This window comes from Ambystoma mexicanum, chromosome 3q (assembly GCF_040938575.1).
Source record: "Ambystoma mexicanum isolate Mex_15411 chromosome 3q, UKY_AmexF1_1, whole genome shotgun sequence".
NCBI lineage: Eukaryota > Metazoa > Chordata > Amphibia > Caudata > Ambystomatidae > Ambystoma > Ambystoma mexicanum.
In genome coordinates this window covers 537,302,552-537,320,350 of record NC_090926.1, presented here as the reverse complement: position 1 = coordinate 537,320,350, position 17,799 = coordinate 537,302,552, and the positions used below count along the sequence as shown (strand labels likewise).

General features: G+C 46.1%; 1 protein-coding gene across 1 annotated transcript in view; it reads left to right on the top strand.

Moving 5' to 3' along the window:
• SLIT3 (slit guidance ligand 3) overlaps positions 1–17,799 on the top strand; it is a 1,101,025-nt gene that overhangs the window by 1,043,938 nt on the left and 39,288 nt on the right. The window contains exon 32 of the mRNA XM_069654301.1: positions 1,583–1,698. Coding sequence (XP_069510402.1) covers positions 1,583–1,698 — 116 coding nt within the window. The remainder of the gene's footprint in view (positions 1–1,582; positions 1,699–17,799) is intronic.

Below are 17,799 nucleotides of genomic sequence, written 5' to 3'. Positions count from 1 at the left end.
CAGACCTAGCAACACCCCTGGCTGGTTGTATTAAATAAAATAACATAAACATTGTAATGGTTATGTACTGGTTGGGAGACATTGTTGCAAACAGGTGTGGACTAATGTAATGAGGATGAATATTAATGTGGGGATGTAAGATACATTAAATTAAAGATGCAATGTCATTGATCGTTTATGATTATAACTGTATTGAGAGGTAATCATGTGACAAGTTGGATTGGGTTGGCATGAAATATTCCTATATTGCAGAGATGTTCCCTGTCCCCTAGCCTTGGCTCCTTCTTAGATATTGAAGAGACAAATATAAAACGTAATCATAAAAACCGTACCATTAATGAAAAAACTTGCTATGGCAGAAAACAAGATTTGCATGTGAGCAAGTGACTTGGGGCTTTGTCATTGTAGGACCACAATTTAAGGTATTTTATGGGAATGCTATACAATTTCGGTATCACTTGTAATCCAAACCTACTTACTAGTTGTATGCATATGCACTGACGCCCATACATCTTTTGCAATATATCATGCTTTTCTAATGTATATATGTATCCAAAGCAAATGTAGTCAGGTGTGCAAATGAAAGTCAAAACTGAATCATGGGTATTGTGCAAGTTACTGTGCGCTGTTTACCAAACCTAGTGAGTGTTTTGATTGAAAAAAGAGTCAAGGATCCAGCAGCGGGCGTCTCAATAACCGTGAACCTCCCACAAACTGTTCAGATTGCAGTGAAATTGTAATTCGAATTGTTATGAGACTGTCTCCGCGCTTGGAACTAGTATTCTCATTAGTTAATCCAAAATTAACCGTACGTTTGTTCGATTCTATAAATCTTAAGAATAGTCCAAATATTAATTTGTGCAATAGTATTCTTGGATTGAAGTCTTTCAATAGTCCATAGATATAGCTGACACGTGTTTCGACCAATTTGATCGTTATCAAGGCCTCTAGGTTTGTTTGTCATGCACACTTCTCAGAGACTCATCGTTCTCTCTTCAAAGCAAGATGAGTTTGTTACTTGTGAATTAGAATAAAGGTCCTTCTAGTCAATCTCAGTCGCCTATTCCTGGGTTAGATCCCTGAACCCATTTTCATCTGCCCTTCCTGGTGTGCTCCTTCGTGCAAATGAAAGTCCATGGGGGGGTTTTGCATGTTTAAAAACAAATGCAACACCCTACACATTGTTACCCCAAAGCATGCTCAGTAAACTGTGTTTTGCTAATAGGGAAATATCTTGACCCATAACATAATGGACATGGGAAAGTAATAATGGTCTAGTGGTCACTCATTTTTCATTGTATTCCTAGCACGAATTCTCTAAGTGCTCACTCGCTTGACAGCATCCCCCTTTCTTTAACCCCTTAAGTGCTAAGGACGAGTATGCTCGTCCTCTTTGCATAGAAATGTAGTTGCATTATTGTATTGGACACCATGTTAGCTCTGATGCCTCATGTGAGATTCTGCAAAGATGCATGTGTGGATTGTTTGGGGTGTCTGCTGCGTCCTACTCATTCCATGAAGTTGCAGTGTGGGCTCTGAGCGGCATGGCTGGACTCTGTTCATTTCCATGTTTCCTTTGCAGGTCGCCACCGACAAAGACAACGGCCTCCTGCTGTACAAGGGGGACAACGATCCATTGGCTTTGGAGCTCTACCAGGGGCACGTGAGGCTTATTTCCCCTCCCACCACAGTGTACAGGTAAGGGGATTACACGTGTGTGCAGGTCAGGCTGTACTCTCCAGGGAGGCTTCACTGCACCCCATGCCACATATTGCACCACATTTGTTTTGTGACCTCTGTTTAGTTGGTATCAACACACGGATTGCATTGCAGTTCTCCTCTCATCCAATCATAATGCGTACACTACGTTCTATAATCTCAGGTATATAGCTCAATGTACACATTCAGATGTCAGCAGCAGCCTGAAAAGGCACAAAGAAACAATTGCCTTGAGTTGTGTAAAGGCAGAGGTACTTGGACAGTTCAAAGACGCACAACATGGAAATGGCACACCAAATGCCAAAACCTTATTCTGACAAGTTCCATGTTCATTAAATATCCCTGTAAGGTACTTGTGTGTGCACATTTTTCCAAACAGTAAGAACACGTTCCCTGTTAACTGAACCACTCCATATGCTAATAGCCATATTGAACTCCAGAGTAGTCATTATCGTTTAGAAAATGACCCTCCCCATTTTATAGCCCCCGGCTTTGCCTTCGGCAATGACCCGGCGTGGGTCATTATCCTGTGTTAATGAACCATCCTTCGATCTGTAAGGCTTAATTAATGTTTGGATTGCCTCTTTTTATGGATACATCGATACCAAAAGCAGACAAAGGCGGGACTATCCGATTTGATTTAATAACATCTTTGCTTTTCAGTTCTTTCATTAATCTTAGTAGTATTCCCCCTGGAAACACTTCAAACATATTGCACGTGGACACATAACCCTAGCATACACTACACTAAACGGGGAGTGGACAAATTAGAAGGAAATAGAAGCATCTTTTTTTAAAGATTTACTTAACATTGAATGTAAGATTAACTTAAACTGTGTGTGTTTTCTTTTGTTGCTCATTTGTCTTCTGACCAGCATAAGTTTACGAGGTCTCTGGGACTTCGCAGAGCTCCTGGAACATCTTAGCCTGATACATTGGGAGTTCAATAAAATGTATCAAAACTTGAATTTTGCTTGATTTTAAAACTGGATTAACACAGCGCCAAACCCCTTCACGCACAAAATGTTATCCAATGTGTTGCCCCAGTCGTGGTTATTATTTTGGTATGTGTTATGCTGTGTAAAGTTCCTCTCCTCCAACCCTTGCAGCCGCTGAGTTGTGCTAACTGCCAATCACAGCAGAAGTGCAGCAAGTAAATAAATAGCCCTGAAGCCCTAATGCAAGTAGAGTCCTTCACAAGGATGGGGTGCAGGGGAAATGAGGTGGGGTGTCGCTCTGACACTAGGATTTCACACATGATTTGTGCAACCGGTATAACAGAGACCTACACAAGTATTACATCTATGAGTGATAGTGCAAAATTAACATCATGGAAAGCTGATGTTCAGGGTTAGGAGGATCTCACGTGAACTGGAAGAACAATACTTCTCCAGACTATGTAGGCACTTTTTCAAAGGATTGTAGGAGCTTACTCTCCCAACTAGCATGCTGTTAGGTCCCAGCCTCCTGTGTCCCCCAGGATGCGCTGTGCAAGCAGGCTGTGTGTCTGTCCTTTCCCCAGTGAGCAGAGCCACTCGCTAGCTGCTTCTGAGGCCCACCACTAGTGGGCGCTGGAGCGCTGCTACGCATTAATACTTACAGGTTAAGAACAGAGCTTGTCCCTATCTTGCCCTAACTCTAAATTAAACTAACTTCAGAAACTTCTACAGAACAGTTTAGCAGTTGCTTTCATACTCCTCCTTTCTGACTTTTTCCTTGTGTTTCAGTTTGTGGCTCTCCTCGCTCATTCCCAGAGCTGCTCTCCGGAGTGGATCAGATCATGCTGGTGCTTGGCTAAGCTCCTTTGTGATCGCTCCGTCCCTTGCATTAGTAATTAGGAAGATCTCTCTTCACAGAAGAGTGTGAGTTATGTCTCGCATGAGCGCATGAAATCTTCTCAGCTGGGAGACAATTGCCTCGAGCTTGAGCAGCATCTCGCGCTTGAGGCTGCGGAGTGGCGAAGCGTGGTAACTTCATGCTGCACAGAGGTGAAACAGTTCTCTTCCTCCCTGATGTGGCATCGCGCACGCGTGGCTGCGCCATTGGTGAAATGGTGCAGACTTCACAGCGCACTGAAGTATAATTGCTTTCTGTCTTCCCGGACGATGGGAGTAGTATGTTTTGCCTCTAGGCTCACGCAGCAGACAGCCAAAGCTAGAACAAGTGGGTTGGGGTGCTGCAGGAAACACACTCAGTCCATAAATTGCTCAAGCATAACATTTGATAGGATAGGTTATTATAACGCGCTTAATACCCAGAGTTTTCAAATCACGGACCCGGGGATCAAACCTGGGTTGCTCTGTGTCGTCTTGCTTCCAAGGCGAGCACGTTGCCCCTGAGCTATCCTCCCGAGACTATGAGAATATTAGCTAATTGCTGCGCTCCCAATCTTCTCCTTCACTCAGGGTTTTCTTTATCAGAAAGGTCATCTGAAGCTGTTCTTTAGTTGAAGCACTTCACAGGGAGAGAAGCCCAAGGTAATCCTGGGTGAAAGGCAGTTGAAGAGTGTCCATAAAATTCAAAATAGACCGGATCTTATTTTAGCCAATCAGCTCAGAGGTGCCTTCTCTCCATCTTGGTTTGGGAAACGCTCCATATCTTGGGCACAGATGGCTAAGGAAAAATCATTAAAACTAATCACTTTGCCAGCTAGCGGTACTCCAATCATGGCCACCTCCCTGCTGCAGCTCTTACAAGAGCCGGAACCCCAGCCAAGATATTTGAGCGGAGACAAAAGAGATTACTTCATCAATGACCAAACGAGTGGCGCAGCCAACAACCCTGTGCACCACAATTCACACCTGTGGGACCTAACACATGAATTCCATAAACTGTGCACTGAATGCATATAGCACCAGTGCAATGCAGAGAAAACAACTTCCACTTTCTAATCAAAAGTATGCAAATGAATTAAGAATGCAGGGAAAGGCAAGGAATTGCACAAAGAACAGATTGCATGGCATACTGATCTCGTAGGGGACCAAGTTTTAGGCAGCTAATGGCACCCTGGGAGCAAACAGCTGGCAAGCCAATAGTGGATGCATGTTCGTAAGAGCTGATATCCCTAAGTAGCCGAACTGATATCATTCATGCAATAAACACTGCTCCATGGACATTCCTGTCCACGTATTGTGGTTTCAGTGGCAGGTGATTGGCATACAGAAGGACACCTGCTTATCACAAAGACATCTGGCGTGACTGTAATGTTGCCTGCATTGAACGTCGATTGCAAAGCGCCAACTGCCATGACAGCGGTGTCCCCTCCTCGATGAGCCTGCCGGCGAATGTTGCTACCACCGTCGGACCAGTCGTTGACGCGGGCGAGTGACACCATTTTAATTACTCTCCTGCCCTTCAGATTGATCAGGCAGGAGGTCTCCACTGGAAATGACACCTCATTACCATGAGATTAATGGCCTGCCTGCTTGCTCTGCCCTCCTCTGTCGGGCGAGAAACGGATGCCAGCGCCCCGTGAGACCTAGCTCGGCCCCCGCACTAATGTCTCACCTGATGAAAAGGCTTGTGTTCCTTCCCATGAGCTTTGATGGGATGGCCTTTCTGCAAATGTCAGGCTAATCCTTTATTAGTTTAAGGAGTGGGCCCAAATGGGATTAGTGTGAACATTGATGGGAAAACATCAGGCACGGTGCAAAACGCGCAGCGGAAGGAGGGCCACGCGAGCGACTGCTGAATACAAAAGCTGGTAGAGGGTGAAAGAAATGGTACCCCAGTAACAATAAATATTTGTCCAAGAGCGAAATGTTTAAAGAGTAGAATTATTAATATATCCATTTATGGGTCTGCTTATACCCCCCACCTCAGTGGTTTTATAATCGAAATTTGAAATAACCTACCTCTCCTTTGTACATTTAGAACCGCACAGGGTGGAATCGATAGGATAAAATGCTTGTATTTCTTCTGAAAGTAGTGATGGGCTGGAGGCAGAGTTGTTGTTAAAATGTAGATCCTAATCCGATTTTCGGCAGTTGACCAACATGTCTTGCGGCTGAGTAATTCCCTTTATGTCGCCTGAGGGGGAGCGTGAGCGAGAGTGTGTGAAACTGTGCACGTCCCCATCACACCATTCCATTTCAGTATTGCAGATCCCACACACCACTGTGAACCGCATGTCGTGCTGGAGAGGCCCCGGCATTAGGCCAGTGTTCTCCATATCCCGCCCTGCTGCTCTGTGGAGATATGCACGCACTATTATCAGATCCCTCAATCAGATGGGGACTATTCCTCCAAAACCAGGAGTGCCCGCCCCAAAGCTGAAGGGCATGTCCCAGAGCCAGATTGGAGCTACTATGTGCCTTATACTGCAAGCTCGTTTGCAATATTGGGCTGTTTCTACTCATCGGATTAGTATTGCCTCAGTTTCGTTCTGTCTCACACTAAAGGGTTATATTCTCCCTGCTCATTGTATTGTAGTGTTTATTTATATACACAGGATACTGTTTCAAAGAGCTCAAGGAGGGTATGATTGGTTATTTACAACACGCTTAATACCCAGAGGTTTCTAAGCTTGGACCCGGGGATCGAACCTGTGTTGCTCCATGTCGTCTGGCTTCCAAGGAGAGCATGTTGCCCCTGAGCTATCCTTCCGAGATGTGGAGGATGGGAACAAGGGGAAAAAACAACAGTTGTTCAGAGCCTTTGAAATTCTGAGACGCTAATAGTCTGCAGAGGCAGAGTAAGTGCGTAAAATACATTTAACAGTTGAGACACAGCAAATAGGCCTGACGGCGATTCTGCAGTTTTAACGGTGTGATTAAGGGGGTGAAGACAAGGGAGAACAGACAGACCATTTTCGGGCACGCTGCTTTTGGATCGTGCAAGTGCAGAATACAAATGTACAATAGAATGGACATTTGGACAATACAGATTGGATTGTACAATGCAATATTACAATTGTACAATACAGATGTACAGAACGTTTTAAAATATGATCAATAAAGGGAATTCAGGCCCCGTTACTGCCACGCGTGTGCTTTATAAATATCAGGTACATGGGCGACTGAGCCCACAGGGAGTCTAGCACACCACGGTCTCTGAGTCATCCTCCTGGGCAGCTTTTTCAGAGTCACGTGTCTTGTTCTTCTCACATTCTGTTAGAAAAAAAAATAGACTTAGAATGAAGGCTCGAAGACAGGGTGTGTTTCTGTTTAGTTTCCATCTGTGCCACAAGTATCTTTTTCTCCCAAGGGAAAGAATGATGCAGTTTAGTAAAAATAATTCTAATGTCAGGTTATTATATAGCGGTTCATGCTGTATTCTGTGCACTTCCTAGTGCTATAGTAATAGCTGGTATTCGTAGCCAAATAACAGTACTCCATCTATCGAGCACGGAGGGATAAAAGGCTGAGTCAGCCCGCCAGCATTCGAATGTGTGCAGCAGAGGCTTGCCTCATGTCAAGTTTGTTAAAAAGTAAGGAAGGGCCAGTGATTGGGGAAAAGGAACAGCTCTCTACTGCGCCCCCACTCAAGTTAGCTTACAGGGTGGCTAGCACTCCTTGTCTTGCTAACTGGGATTGTTCGAGTGTGGTTAGGCAGATGCACTGCACGTGGTCAGTCAGTCATTAGTGGCTGGATATCTGGATATGGCTGGACACGGTACCGCTTATGTCTCAGGTTCACACAGGGGTCAAATCCTAAAAATCAAATAGGAAAAGAAGCGGGGGACTCATTAACATACCAATTGAATGTGGTGTCACCAGAAATTAGGATATCAAGGTGCCCACTGAGGCAAGAGGGGGGACTTCTGAACAATGTTGGGGGACTCTGTCCACCTGCGTGTGCCCTCGACTTGAACTCTGGATTCACGTAGCACTTGGGCGAGTGCCAAGGAATGAAACAGGAACGTGGGAGAGTTGGCCAGGAAGTGGGGAGAGCCACAGAGCGAGCACGGCACTGATACTTGCTGTCGCCCCGCGTAGGCAGTGCTGCTCACTCTTAGCAGGAACCATTTCTACCTCTCGCCACATTCTTCCAGGAGGCCTAGTGCAGAGGTTTAGCTGACATCTCTCACTGTTTGTGTGGCTTAGTTGCTGCTCCCAGCAGCCTGCTTGCTTGCACGGCTTGAAGGCTCGCTCCGGCTATGTGCCCGAAGGAATCTGAGCTCTGTGACAACACGTTCTGTATAAAGTAGACATTTTTCACTGGCGCTGGCATGATCTTTTCTACATATATTTAGTTTTACCTGGCTCAACTGCATACAATCTTTAAATGGCGGTCAAAGTCATCACAACTGGAGAGAGGCGGGTTGCAGAACCCTGCTCTACAACCTGCCCTGCTATTTCTTGTAAGGGTTATGCAAGTTATAACTAACACAAAAATACACACCTTCAGAAAGAAAGGGTCACCTCTACATTGGATCACAGGGGTCCCCGACACACCATTTTGAAAATCTAAGAAGCACCAGCACCCATTTTCTGAAATCGGATGAGCACTCACACATCCTCTGACATCAGACACACACCCTTCACCCACCTCTGCTAAGAACACAGTTCATTACACACACACATGATGAGAAGAAAAGGGCAAAGCACACACATGCTCATCACACACATCCTTCAGATCTCTCTGATTCTGCCCGAGTCGTCCGGCTGGCAGAATCATGTCTTCTTTCTTCACCCTGTGGCTACATCCGTGGCTCTGTCCTCTGTCACTATTTATTTATTTATTTATTTACGTATTTATTGCACTTGTAATACGCCCAAACCCGGAGGTGTCACAGCGTAGGTTACTGAAGGCTTGAATCTCTGGTTAGAGTGAGAAATAAAGTTACCTTTCATATAGATTGGATAGCAATGCATTTGAGATCACAGCAAGGGTAAAGTGGGCTTGAATCTCTGATTACAGTGAGAAAAACGTTTACAGTTCCTACTGATTTGTAAACATGCATGTAAAACCACATGTACGGTTACAGGAGAGTTACGTCAAAGTAGTAAATGGGGGTGAATCTTGCATGGCCATGGGTTGTGTGGATGGGCAGCCCAGAGGACCTGTTAATGTTTTAGAATTTGTTGAACACTATGTTTTCTCCACTTCACTTCCATTGCCTTTTGCTTATCTATCCGTCGGGAGGAAATCTCTGCAAATCCCCAGTGCTTTTCCCCTGACCCCAGGACCCTGCCTTACCAAGCCGACTCCTCTTTCCACGTTGCCCTTATATTTTGTCCCACTGGCCTTTCTCGTGGAGTTTTTTTTTTTGTCTGTGTCTGCTCAGGACCCCTGTCCCCCATATGTCCCGCCCCGTTAAGCCGTACACCAGTGGGGTTTCTGTACTGTGTTCACTTCCAGCATTTCAGTCTTTACCGCCTATAATATGCTTGCAGGAATACTAGGCATATTCACCTGGTACACAGCATTAATGTGCCCATCGCCTGAGTACAGAGGAGTATTGCCACCGCATTCCTGAGAACACGGGAGGACTTCACCCACCTCGTGCTATCCAAGATTAACTCCATACCTTCTCAGATCAGAGAGGCATCTCGTTCACCTGCTGAGACTGGGGGAGCAACCTACCCCTCCATCATGAGGTCAGAGAAGCCCCTCATACACATTGAGCACCTCGGACAGATCTGGTGAGATTAGAGGAGCATGTCACATCTGTGACACGCCCCCGAGATCAGCAGGCAATTGCAAAATCGGCATCATTAATGCGGGGGCAGAGTTATAAAAATATGAACATTCTACAAATGGGTCAGAACACCTATATTCTGACAGAGAATTCAACGCCAATTCCAAAAAAGCGAAACATTTCCACCTCATAGTTCGGGGGCAGTGGTAAATCACATAAATGGCGTTCAAATGGCAACTGAAGGGTCAAATCTCAAAGCGTGACACATGTTTGCACGTGCAAGCTTAAGCCGAGTTCATTGAGGCATGAGTCATGTGTCTACAATCTTCCTAGAAGTAGTCACATTTTCAAACATTTTTCATCCATTTGGTAATGACCAGGCAATCAAATGAGCCACCGGTCCAACATATATGTATTGTGCGACGTTTGAAGTCACTTTTAAAGCTATTTTCGACTTACTTGCTAGGCATCAAAGTGTTCAATTTTGGCTCAAAATTACAGTTAGGAAACAGTTAGGAAACTGCCTTATTCTGGAAAGGTAGACGCTTCCTCCACTTTTTGTAGCACTGTTGATGGTTGAGGAAGTTCCTTCCAGACTCCAGGACGCGCCTGCCCAGTTGGGTAAATTAACACTGTGTGCAAAGAGTAATGCCTGACAGTCCCAGCCTATCTCTGGGTGCATGTGCCCCTGAAATTAGATACACATTGGCTACCTGCTTGAGAATCTATGTTTCTTTTGAGAAATGTGCAACCACAGGCCGACAGACGATTAATTTTGTCAGGTGCGCGATATAAATAAATCAAATCAGACAATGTACCCTGACTCAGAGGACAGATGGACGAAGCACCGGCCACAGCCTCTTCTATAATCTGAAATCTGGTCTGGGCAGCCTTCGCGTGTCTTGCTTCTGGGCTAACGCATCTTGCACGCATTCATGATGGAGCCCTCTGTCCTACTGCCTTCAGCCATTCTCCATTGTCTAGCTTGTGTGCAGAGCTTGCCAATGAGATCTGCTGTATATCACTACCTAATGTGGGGGCGTATATCCTGCAGTGTAATGTGATTGCCGTCCTAGCCCCGCCTCCTTCGACCCACCGTCTACAGTCATTGGCTGTCAGCATGATTGTCTTCCCCTTCCTGCAGCTTCTGCACCCAACTTGAGGCAGAGGGATGGGGCACCACTACGGGAGGCCAGGGGGATCGCCAAAAGGAATCGGCACTCTGCCATTTATCTTGTCATCACCTGTTATCTTCAGGCTGCTTCTGAAGAACCCCATGCAGGGTTTCCGCATCATTCTGAAACTAAAGTTATGGAGATGTCTCAAAACCAGTTCCGGGGGCTGGTTGGTGGATGTGTGGCTTCCTTTTCGGCCTGTGGCTGTGCGCACTGTGGGCGGTGAGATTGAGGCATTTTGTGGCGTCCAGGTTAGACTTCTGTAAGACACAATAAGGGATTCTGGACCCTCCCTCGATTCCCTGACGAATGACTGACAAATGTTGTGTGTCGCCTGATGGGCAAAAGTTGCATCATGGCTCATTGAACGCAGCACCTGAGCTACTTAGAAGGATGATTGCGAGGGCACGCAGCCTGCCAAACATAACACTAAGGAAGTTGAAGTCAGGGCCGGGTGAATTCAATATGTCAAGCAGCCCGTTCTCTGAGCCTAAATTGCCTCCCATTATCCTTAGTACTCTGCTTCTGGTAATGGGTGGAGCCCACAGACTGCTCCCACACCTTGTCTGCCAAGTCCCAGATCATTGTTGTACACAGTACACAATGTATCTATTTGAAAGACAGAGAAAAAAAAGAGGGAGAAAGAGAGAGAGAGCGACAGTAGCAATGTAAGAATGTTAAATGGCAACTGTCTGCAATGATGGGAGTGTCGGCAGGAAACCAGTTTGCTTTGCCATGTTAGACCTTGACATGCTTTGCTATGGCTGCTAATGCTTTGTTACCCCTGCTGTATGTGGGGTGATTGTGCCCAACACTGACCTGCTCAACATTCCACGTTCTACCTTATACTATATTGCTACCAGGTGTCACACTGTGATTGTGCACTCTCGGATTTTCACCCATGACTATTGCAATGTCCTCATTCTGAGGACTTTCTCCATGGTAATTCACTGCTCTTTGGCACAGAGGGGCTCAGTGCAATCAGTGCCCCCCGTGTTTTTGCTCTCTGATGCCCAATGTGATGTGTGGGACTGGCTCTTGAATATGCACTTTGACCTTGCAACATGCAGTGTTATTCCTAGCGGCCCAATCAGGACTCTGCACTCTCTGAAATACCTACTCTAAGCTTCAGTCGAAAACTAGTCTGACCCACTTGCTACTTGCCAACCACCGCAACATGCACCCCAAGTCTTCCACTCGTCCCCGTGTTCCCGCACTCTCATCCAGGACCAGTTGCTGCCCACTGCCAGAGATGAAAGCACGCTGGCTGCCTCAGGCCATATCTTTACAAGTAGCATACCTCTATGGGCACCCCTTCCAGGACGTTGCCATGGCCACACGAGATGGATGCTCCGATTTTCCCATTGTGCCCTCCACTAAGCTCCCTGCACTAACATTCTCAACATCGGTGCTCAAACACACGGCACACATCCCAACTATGCCACTCACTCATTGCAAATGAATAATATTTATTTGTATACCAAATAAATCAGGCACCACCTGTGAAACACATTCACTTTGGGGCGCTAGGATAATCCTCCCAAAAGACATCAAACAACAGAATGCAGCAACTCCACAATCAACCTGCGCATCACAGTCCCTGCCAATGCATCCTAGCACCACAGTCATGCAAGACTCCCTTCTAGGCACAAATGGCTCTGCGCTCTCATCACACGGCACGTGTTCAGAATACGGTGGATGACTGAGCCTTTCATCGTCAAGCAGGTATTAAACACACGCGACTGTGAATCTTGCAATCTTCGTCTATCCACAGTTCGCGTATTATTATAAATCATTGTATCTATGATGCTATGCTGCCACCTACTGCCCAGATACTGGAACAGGCGGTTCCAGGCCATCAATGGCAGATTCGTTGCCCTGCGGCCATCTTCCCTAGTAACAGAGCCGCTGCATGTTTACACCTCGCCTCTGCTGCATCGGGATTAGAGAATATATATGAAAGGAAAGCAGCTACTGTTTAGTCTGCTTTCCCATGGCTCAGCCACGATAAACGCGGCCGATTAGAGCTTTGTCTCGGCGCAGATGAAAAATCGCATTCAGATGCAATAAAGCGAGGCGCTCTGCTGGTTATTTGTACAGGAAGATGTTCCAGGGGGCAGGCTGGGTAAAGTAAACCCTGCGCAATCTGCGATCAGAATTGAATTGAAGGCTGTAATGAAAACTGTGCTGCGAGTGAGGCCGGGAAGGGTCCCTACAAAACTGCAGGGAGCTGTGTGCTGGGTGTGTCGTGGAAGGGGCCAGTTCACAGCCTCTGTGGCTTTGCGTGTCTCCCTCTTGGGCAAGCCACTGTCTCTTATGGGGCGCTGTCGAATCACCGAAGGCCTAGAGAAAATACGTTGTTTCTAGGGAATATCCCTCCGCTGCTTCTTGCTCGACTCCCAGGAGACTGAGACGGACGATCTACTCTGACAATATTATTGCAGGCTCTGGGTGTGGATCGGTTCGCTGTGCAAGAAATCATACATTTGCTGCACAGCAATATCAATTTTGTCCGTCTGGGACATATTTTTACGCCTGTCTTGCACCCCTGTACTAGAGACAACACTTTCATTTACAAGCACTCAAAGTAGCACATTTTTACACACATCTTTAAATAACTCACAGATTTGTAGGAGGTTGCTGAAACCCACAAGAGAAGGCAGGTTCCAGTTCATCTTGAGACAATGTATGGAACCTACACATAATATTAATACAGCACACAGGCTCAACCTTCAATGGGTTTTATGTTTGGCAGTAATGTTAGCAACTTACTTACATACCTTTTTTCCCCTCTATTTTGTAGTACAGCGTTATAATGACCTACTTTTTGGTGATAAATTCATAGACCATCGAAAGATGAAATGCTGAGTTGGCCCTGCCAGGGTTAGGACCTGTGACCTGCAGGATGCACACAGACCGCAGGAGCAATGTAAGTCATGATAACAACAGTAAGACAGACACAAGTGCCCACACTTCAGGAGTGTTTATTGAACTCTCGCAAGGGTGTGATGAACGCCTATCTAAACCTAAACCTATGGATGGGAGCAAGTTACGACCATCAAATAATAATAATGCAGTCCTAGTGGAGTCTTGTCAAAATAAAAGGGCCGTTACTAAACAACCGATTGCCATTACTTACCACTAATTTTCGAATAGTGTGGGGTAGTGTTCATGAAAATGAAAGAAGTGTTCACAAAATGATACGTCAGTATGTTCGGGCCATTGGCCTCCCTTCCCCACGTTTTCAGCCAGGGCAAGGCGGTTCACACGAGCAAAGCGCACACTCTGGCTTCTGCGCACAAGCATCCAGTTCCGTAGCCAGAATGCAAACCTTCTGTGTCCAAGTCTCTTTACTTCTTAAGTCTCTTGAATCAGAGGGCCTGATGTACAAACAAATAAGATGCAAAAAGTTATTTTCTTTTTACCAGTATTCAATTTAGGTGTTCAGATCCCTTTCAAAAACAAAAGTTCAACGTTGGATCCACCTCTTCCAGGCTCAGATCCCCTTATTAGAATGTTCAGAGAATATTCTTTCTCGGGTGACTCACGGTTCACCCATGATCCCCCTCAGCCGGGGGACAGATCGTTTTCTTTTACCCAATTAGTCTACCTCAGCTGGGCTTGGACCAATTGCAGTATGTTTTAAACCAATAAAGACATTTGAATGTGCACAGTATTTAGCTTGACCCGTTGCAGGACCATTTGAATCTCAAGATTCCCTTTTCTCACACTTAGCATCAGTTGGATACCTAACAGAGACTTTCGAATGAGCACCCACGTGGTGCCGGACCACTCTGTCTACGGTATCTTTGCTTGTCCTCCCAAAGTTCAGTCACTCCTTTGGTTTCCATTTATATTCACGTTGCTCGTCATATATGTCTCACACATTGTTCTCTTTCTTTATTTTCATACAATGTTGCTGCTTGCAATCCTGGTTCAAAACACAGGCTGGTTTGGTATCAGTCTCTCTGACTCACCAGCTGTGCTGTCTTTACTGGCACTGCTTTGTTGGAGGAGCCAAGGACAGTACCATGGTGGCAATCACTCCTAACCGCCTTGGTTATCGACGCAGTAGAGCCCCGGGGACCTTCGCACACTGTGCAGGTTTGATCAGCTTTCGTTCATGGTCTTAGGTTTCTTACTTTCCAAGGTTCACGAAAGTAATGGTCTTTATAGACCAAGGGCACTTCCCTCTGTACAACCCTCTCTGGTCTTGCCGTCTTTCCCCTCGTATTAAACTGCCATCTTGGAACTACTGTTTCCTTGTGTGTTTTCCCTCGCTCCGAGTGTACTTTTGTGCTCCGCCTTTTATCTGTGTGGGAAAGTGTGAAGGAAGTCAGGTGTGTGTAATGATCAGTAATTGCCTGACCTTGCATGACCATTGTATTGGGACATGTCAGGTATACGGCGCTGGTGTTAGTCCATTGTTGCTCACGGTGAGCTGTCTGCGAGAAAGTGTTTGTGTCGGGAAAGTGGGTGGAGGGTGGGTTGAGTTCCTAGGTATCCTACCTGGTAGGACAGGGAAAAGGTGTTAAAGGGAAGGGGATACTGTGTCTCACCATCCAGTGTCCCACTTCCACTCTCTGAAAATCTCTCATCCAGGGGATCCTCCTGCACTGGTCCACCCCCAGTAACTAGATCCAAAAGTGATGGCTGTATCCTGGCCACCTGGATGACAGATCCCCCAGGACTAGCGGGGGAGACATGGTCAGGTTTCTCACAGCAAGCACTTCCATCAGCGAGCAATCCGACTAGCAGGGAATTTGGCAATGCACAGAGCTGAACAAGGGAGGTAGTCATGTGCTATTAGCATGCTGCACGGGCGCAACAAAACTTAATTTCACGGGGGGATAACTAGTGATGGGAGAGGCCACTTGAATAACTGGATGGGGCTAACCTGGAGGCTCCAACCCCTCTGTCCTTCCCCCAAGGATTGCCTCTATATTTTAAAACGCAATGTGCCAGTAAGAATGAGCATGTTATTGGATTTAAAGACATTGGAGGTCATTACGAGTTTGGAGGTAGCCATGGTGCTATTAGCGCCATGGCTGCCTCCAAACTCATGTCCAGGTCCGGGTTCTCTGAATGGGGACTTACCGGGTCATTCCAACCTTGGAGGAACCGGTAAGTCCCCATTCACAAAACCTTTCCCCATTCCCATTCGAGCTCCCATAGGGCTCACTGGGAATGGGGACGGAGCTAATAACGGGCCTGCAAATAGCGGGCCTGTTATTAGCTCCCTGGTCCCTTAGCGGTTCCCACTAAGGACGGCTGGTTTTACCAGCTGGCCTTAGTGGGACCCGCTAAGGGACCTCGGAATGCGGAGGTAAGGGGTTAATGGCACCGCCATCCTTACCGGTGCCGTTAACCCCTTACCACCGCACTCATAATGAGGCCCATACACATTTAGTTGCTTTGATAATTGTTATATGCCATGGACAGCAACTTTTGAAAAATATTCTTAAGGGGTGGGGGAGGGTAGATTGTTCACCATAACTCTTGTACATATAAGGTCATGCCACAGTAATACATGACTAGATTGGCTGCACCAAAATGCCATTGTAGCTATGTAATAACATATGCCATACCTACTTAAATAAAAATATATATATAAGGTTATGCCACAGTAATAAGTGACTAGACTGACTGTACCAAAATGCTATTCTAGCCACATAACACATATGCCGAAGAAAATTCAAGTGTGCGCATAAGCCTCTAACCTCGGATGTGAAAGTACCCATAACGTGGTTATATGTTGGATCACATCAGTGGGGAGGGGGCTGATGTAAGCATTTGATTTTGCTGAGGCAGTCTTGAAAGTAGCAGCTTTAGTCATGGACTTGTGGTCTGGGCACAAATGGTCTCAGTATTCAAGAATACATAGGACAGGCATGGTCACTATTGAACCATTCTGTGGCATGGGAAAACCAGTGTTGACTTTCGTAATGGGATACTAAGTTGGGTAATGGGACTGTGGGCATTGCACATCAGGCATTCATCATGCAATCCCTGCCTGTCTGAAGCTTTCTACAAAAACCCTCATTTGCTTGAGAATATTTGTAGACTGGTCTGAAGACCGGTTTGGGTTATAGGCAATAATCAGTATCGGGCATGACACTCACAGCAAGGTTGCTTTGGCCATTCGGAGTGCCATGGAAAGAACAAACGTGTCGCTGCTGGTAAAATCGATTTTAGTCTGGCGTGCTAGTTTCCAGGCGTTTTAAAACAAAATGGCTTGGGGAACTGGATCCACGTTTGGCTTATCTTCTTGAATGTGGCCTGGGTTACAGAACATTTAGTGCCCCACAACAATGTGCACATGCAGACAAAACCCATTCTAAGGCTCTCGTGGATTTACAGGCGTTGCGTTCTGTGAAAGAGGTCACTATACCCTTTTTTTTTTTTTAATATATCCTTGTTTTTCAAAAAAAAAAGGCAAAAAAAAAAATAAGAAAACAGAAAGGAAAAAGAACCACAAATACAACATACAAACACATAACATAACTGGTATGTTGACATTTCTACGAATTTCTTTTAGTGGGTTCATTTCTCCGGCGCTTGCTGGCAGCCTTGCTATTTTGTCGCCGGCTGTTTGTGTGGGCAGGTACTACCCCCCCATTTATGCTGTCCATTAGTTAAGTGCCCGTGCTTGACTGTCTTATCTCCATCATTGTTCTCGCGCCTCCTCCAGGCCTTCATCTCCCCCACCCTCCTCCTCTTGGCCAAATATGTCCTGAACCAGAGAGTTCCATGCTGCTATTTTCTCTGCTGTTTCCCTTTCCCCTCTTTGCACTGCTCTTATCCACACCGCGGTTTCCGCCAAAGTCCACTTGCGGAGGTCCGACCACCATGACTCTACGGTCGGGCCTTCCTTTGTTTTCCAGGCCATTGCTATCCTTCTTTTGGCCAGTATGCATATCAAGTTTTTCATTTTAGCTAGATGCGTTCCGTGTCTGCCCCCTCTTGGGAAGAGGCCCAGCAAGTACCTCTCTGGGTGCTCCCTCTGTATCTGAAATCCAATGTCTATTATTCTGGCTCTAATGCCCTCCCAGAAGCTTTGTATGGTTGGGCAAGCCCAGAACATGTGGAGCATGTCTGCTTCGTCAGCCGAACATCGGGGGCATTTATTCTGATCTCCCTCATATATTTTATTCATCCTCTTGGGTGTGAGGTACGCCCTGTGAGTCACATACAGCTGTGCCTGTCTGAATCGTGCGTTCCTGGACACTTTCTTTGGATATTTTAACACTCTGCTCCATTCCTGGTCGCTAAAGGGCCTGTGGAGTTCCGCTTCCCAGCTCTGTCTTATTTGAAGTTCTTTCT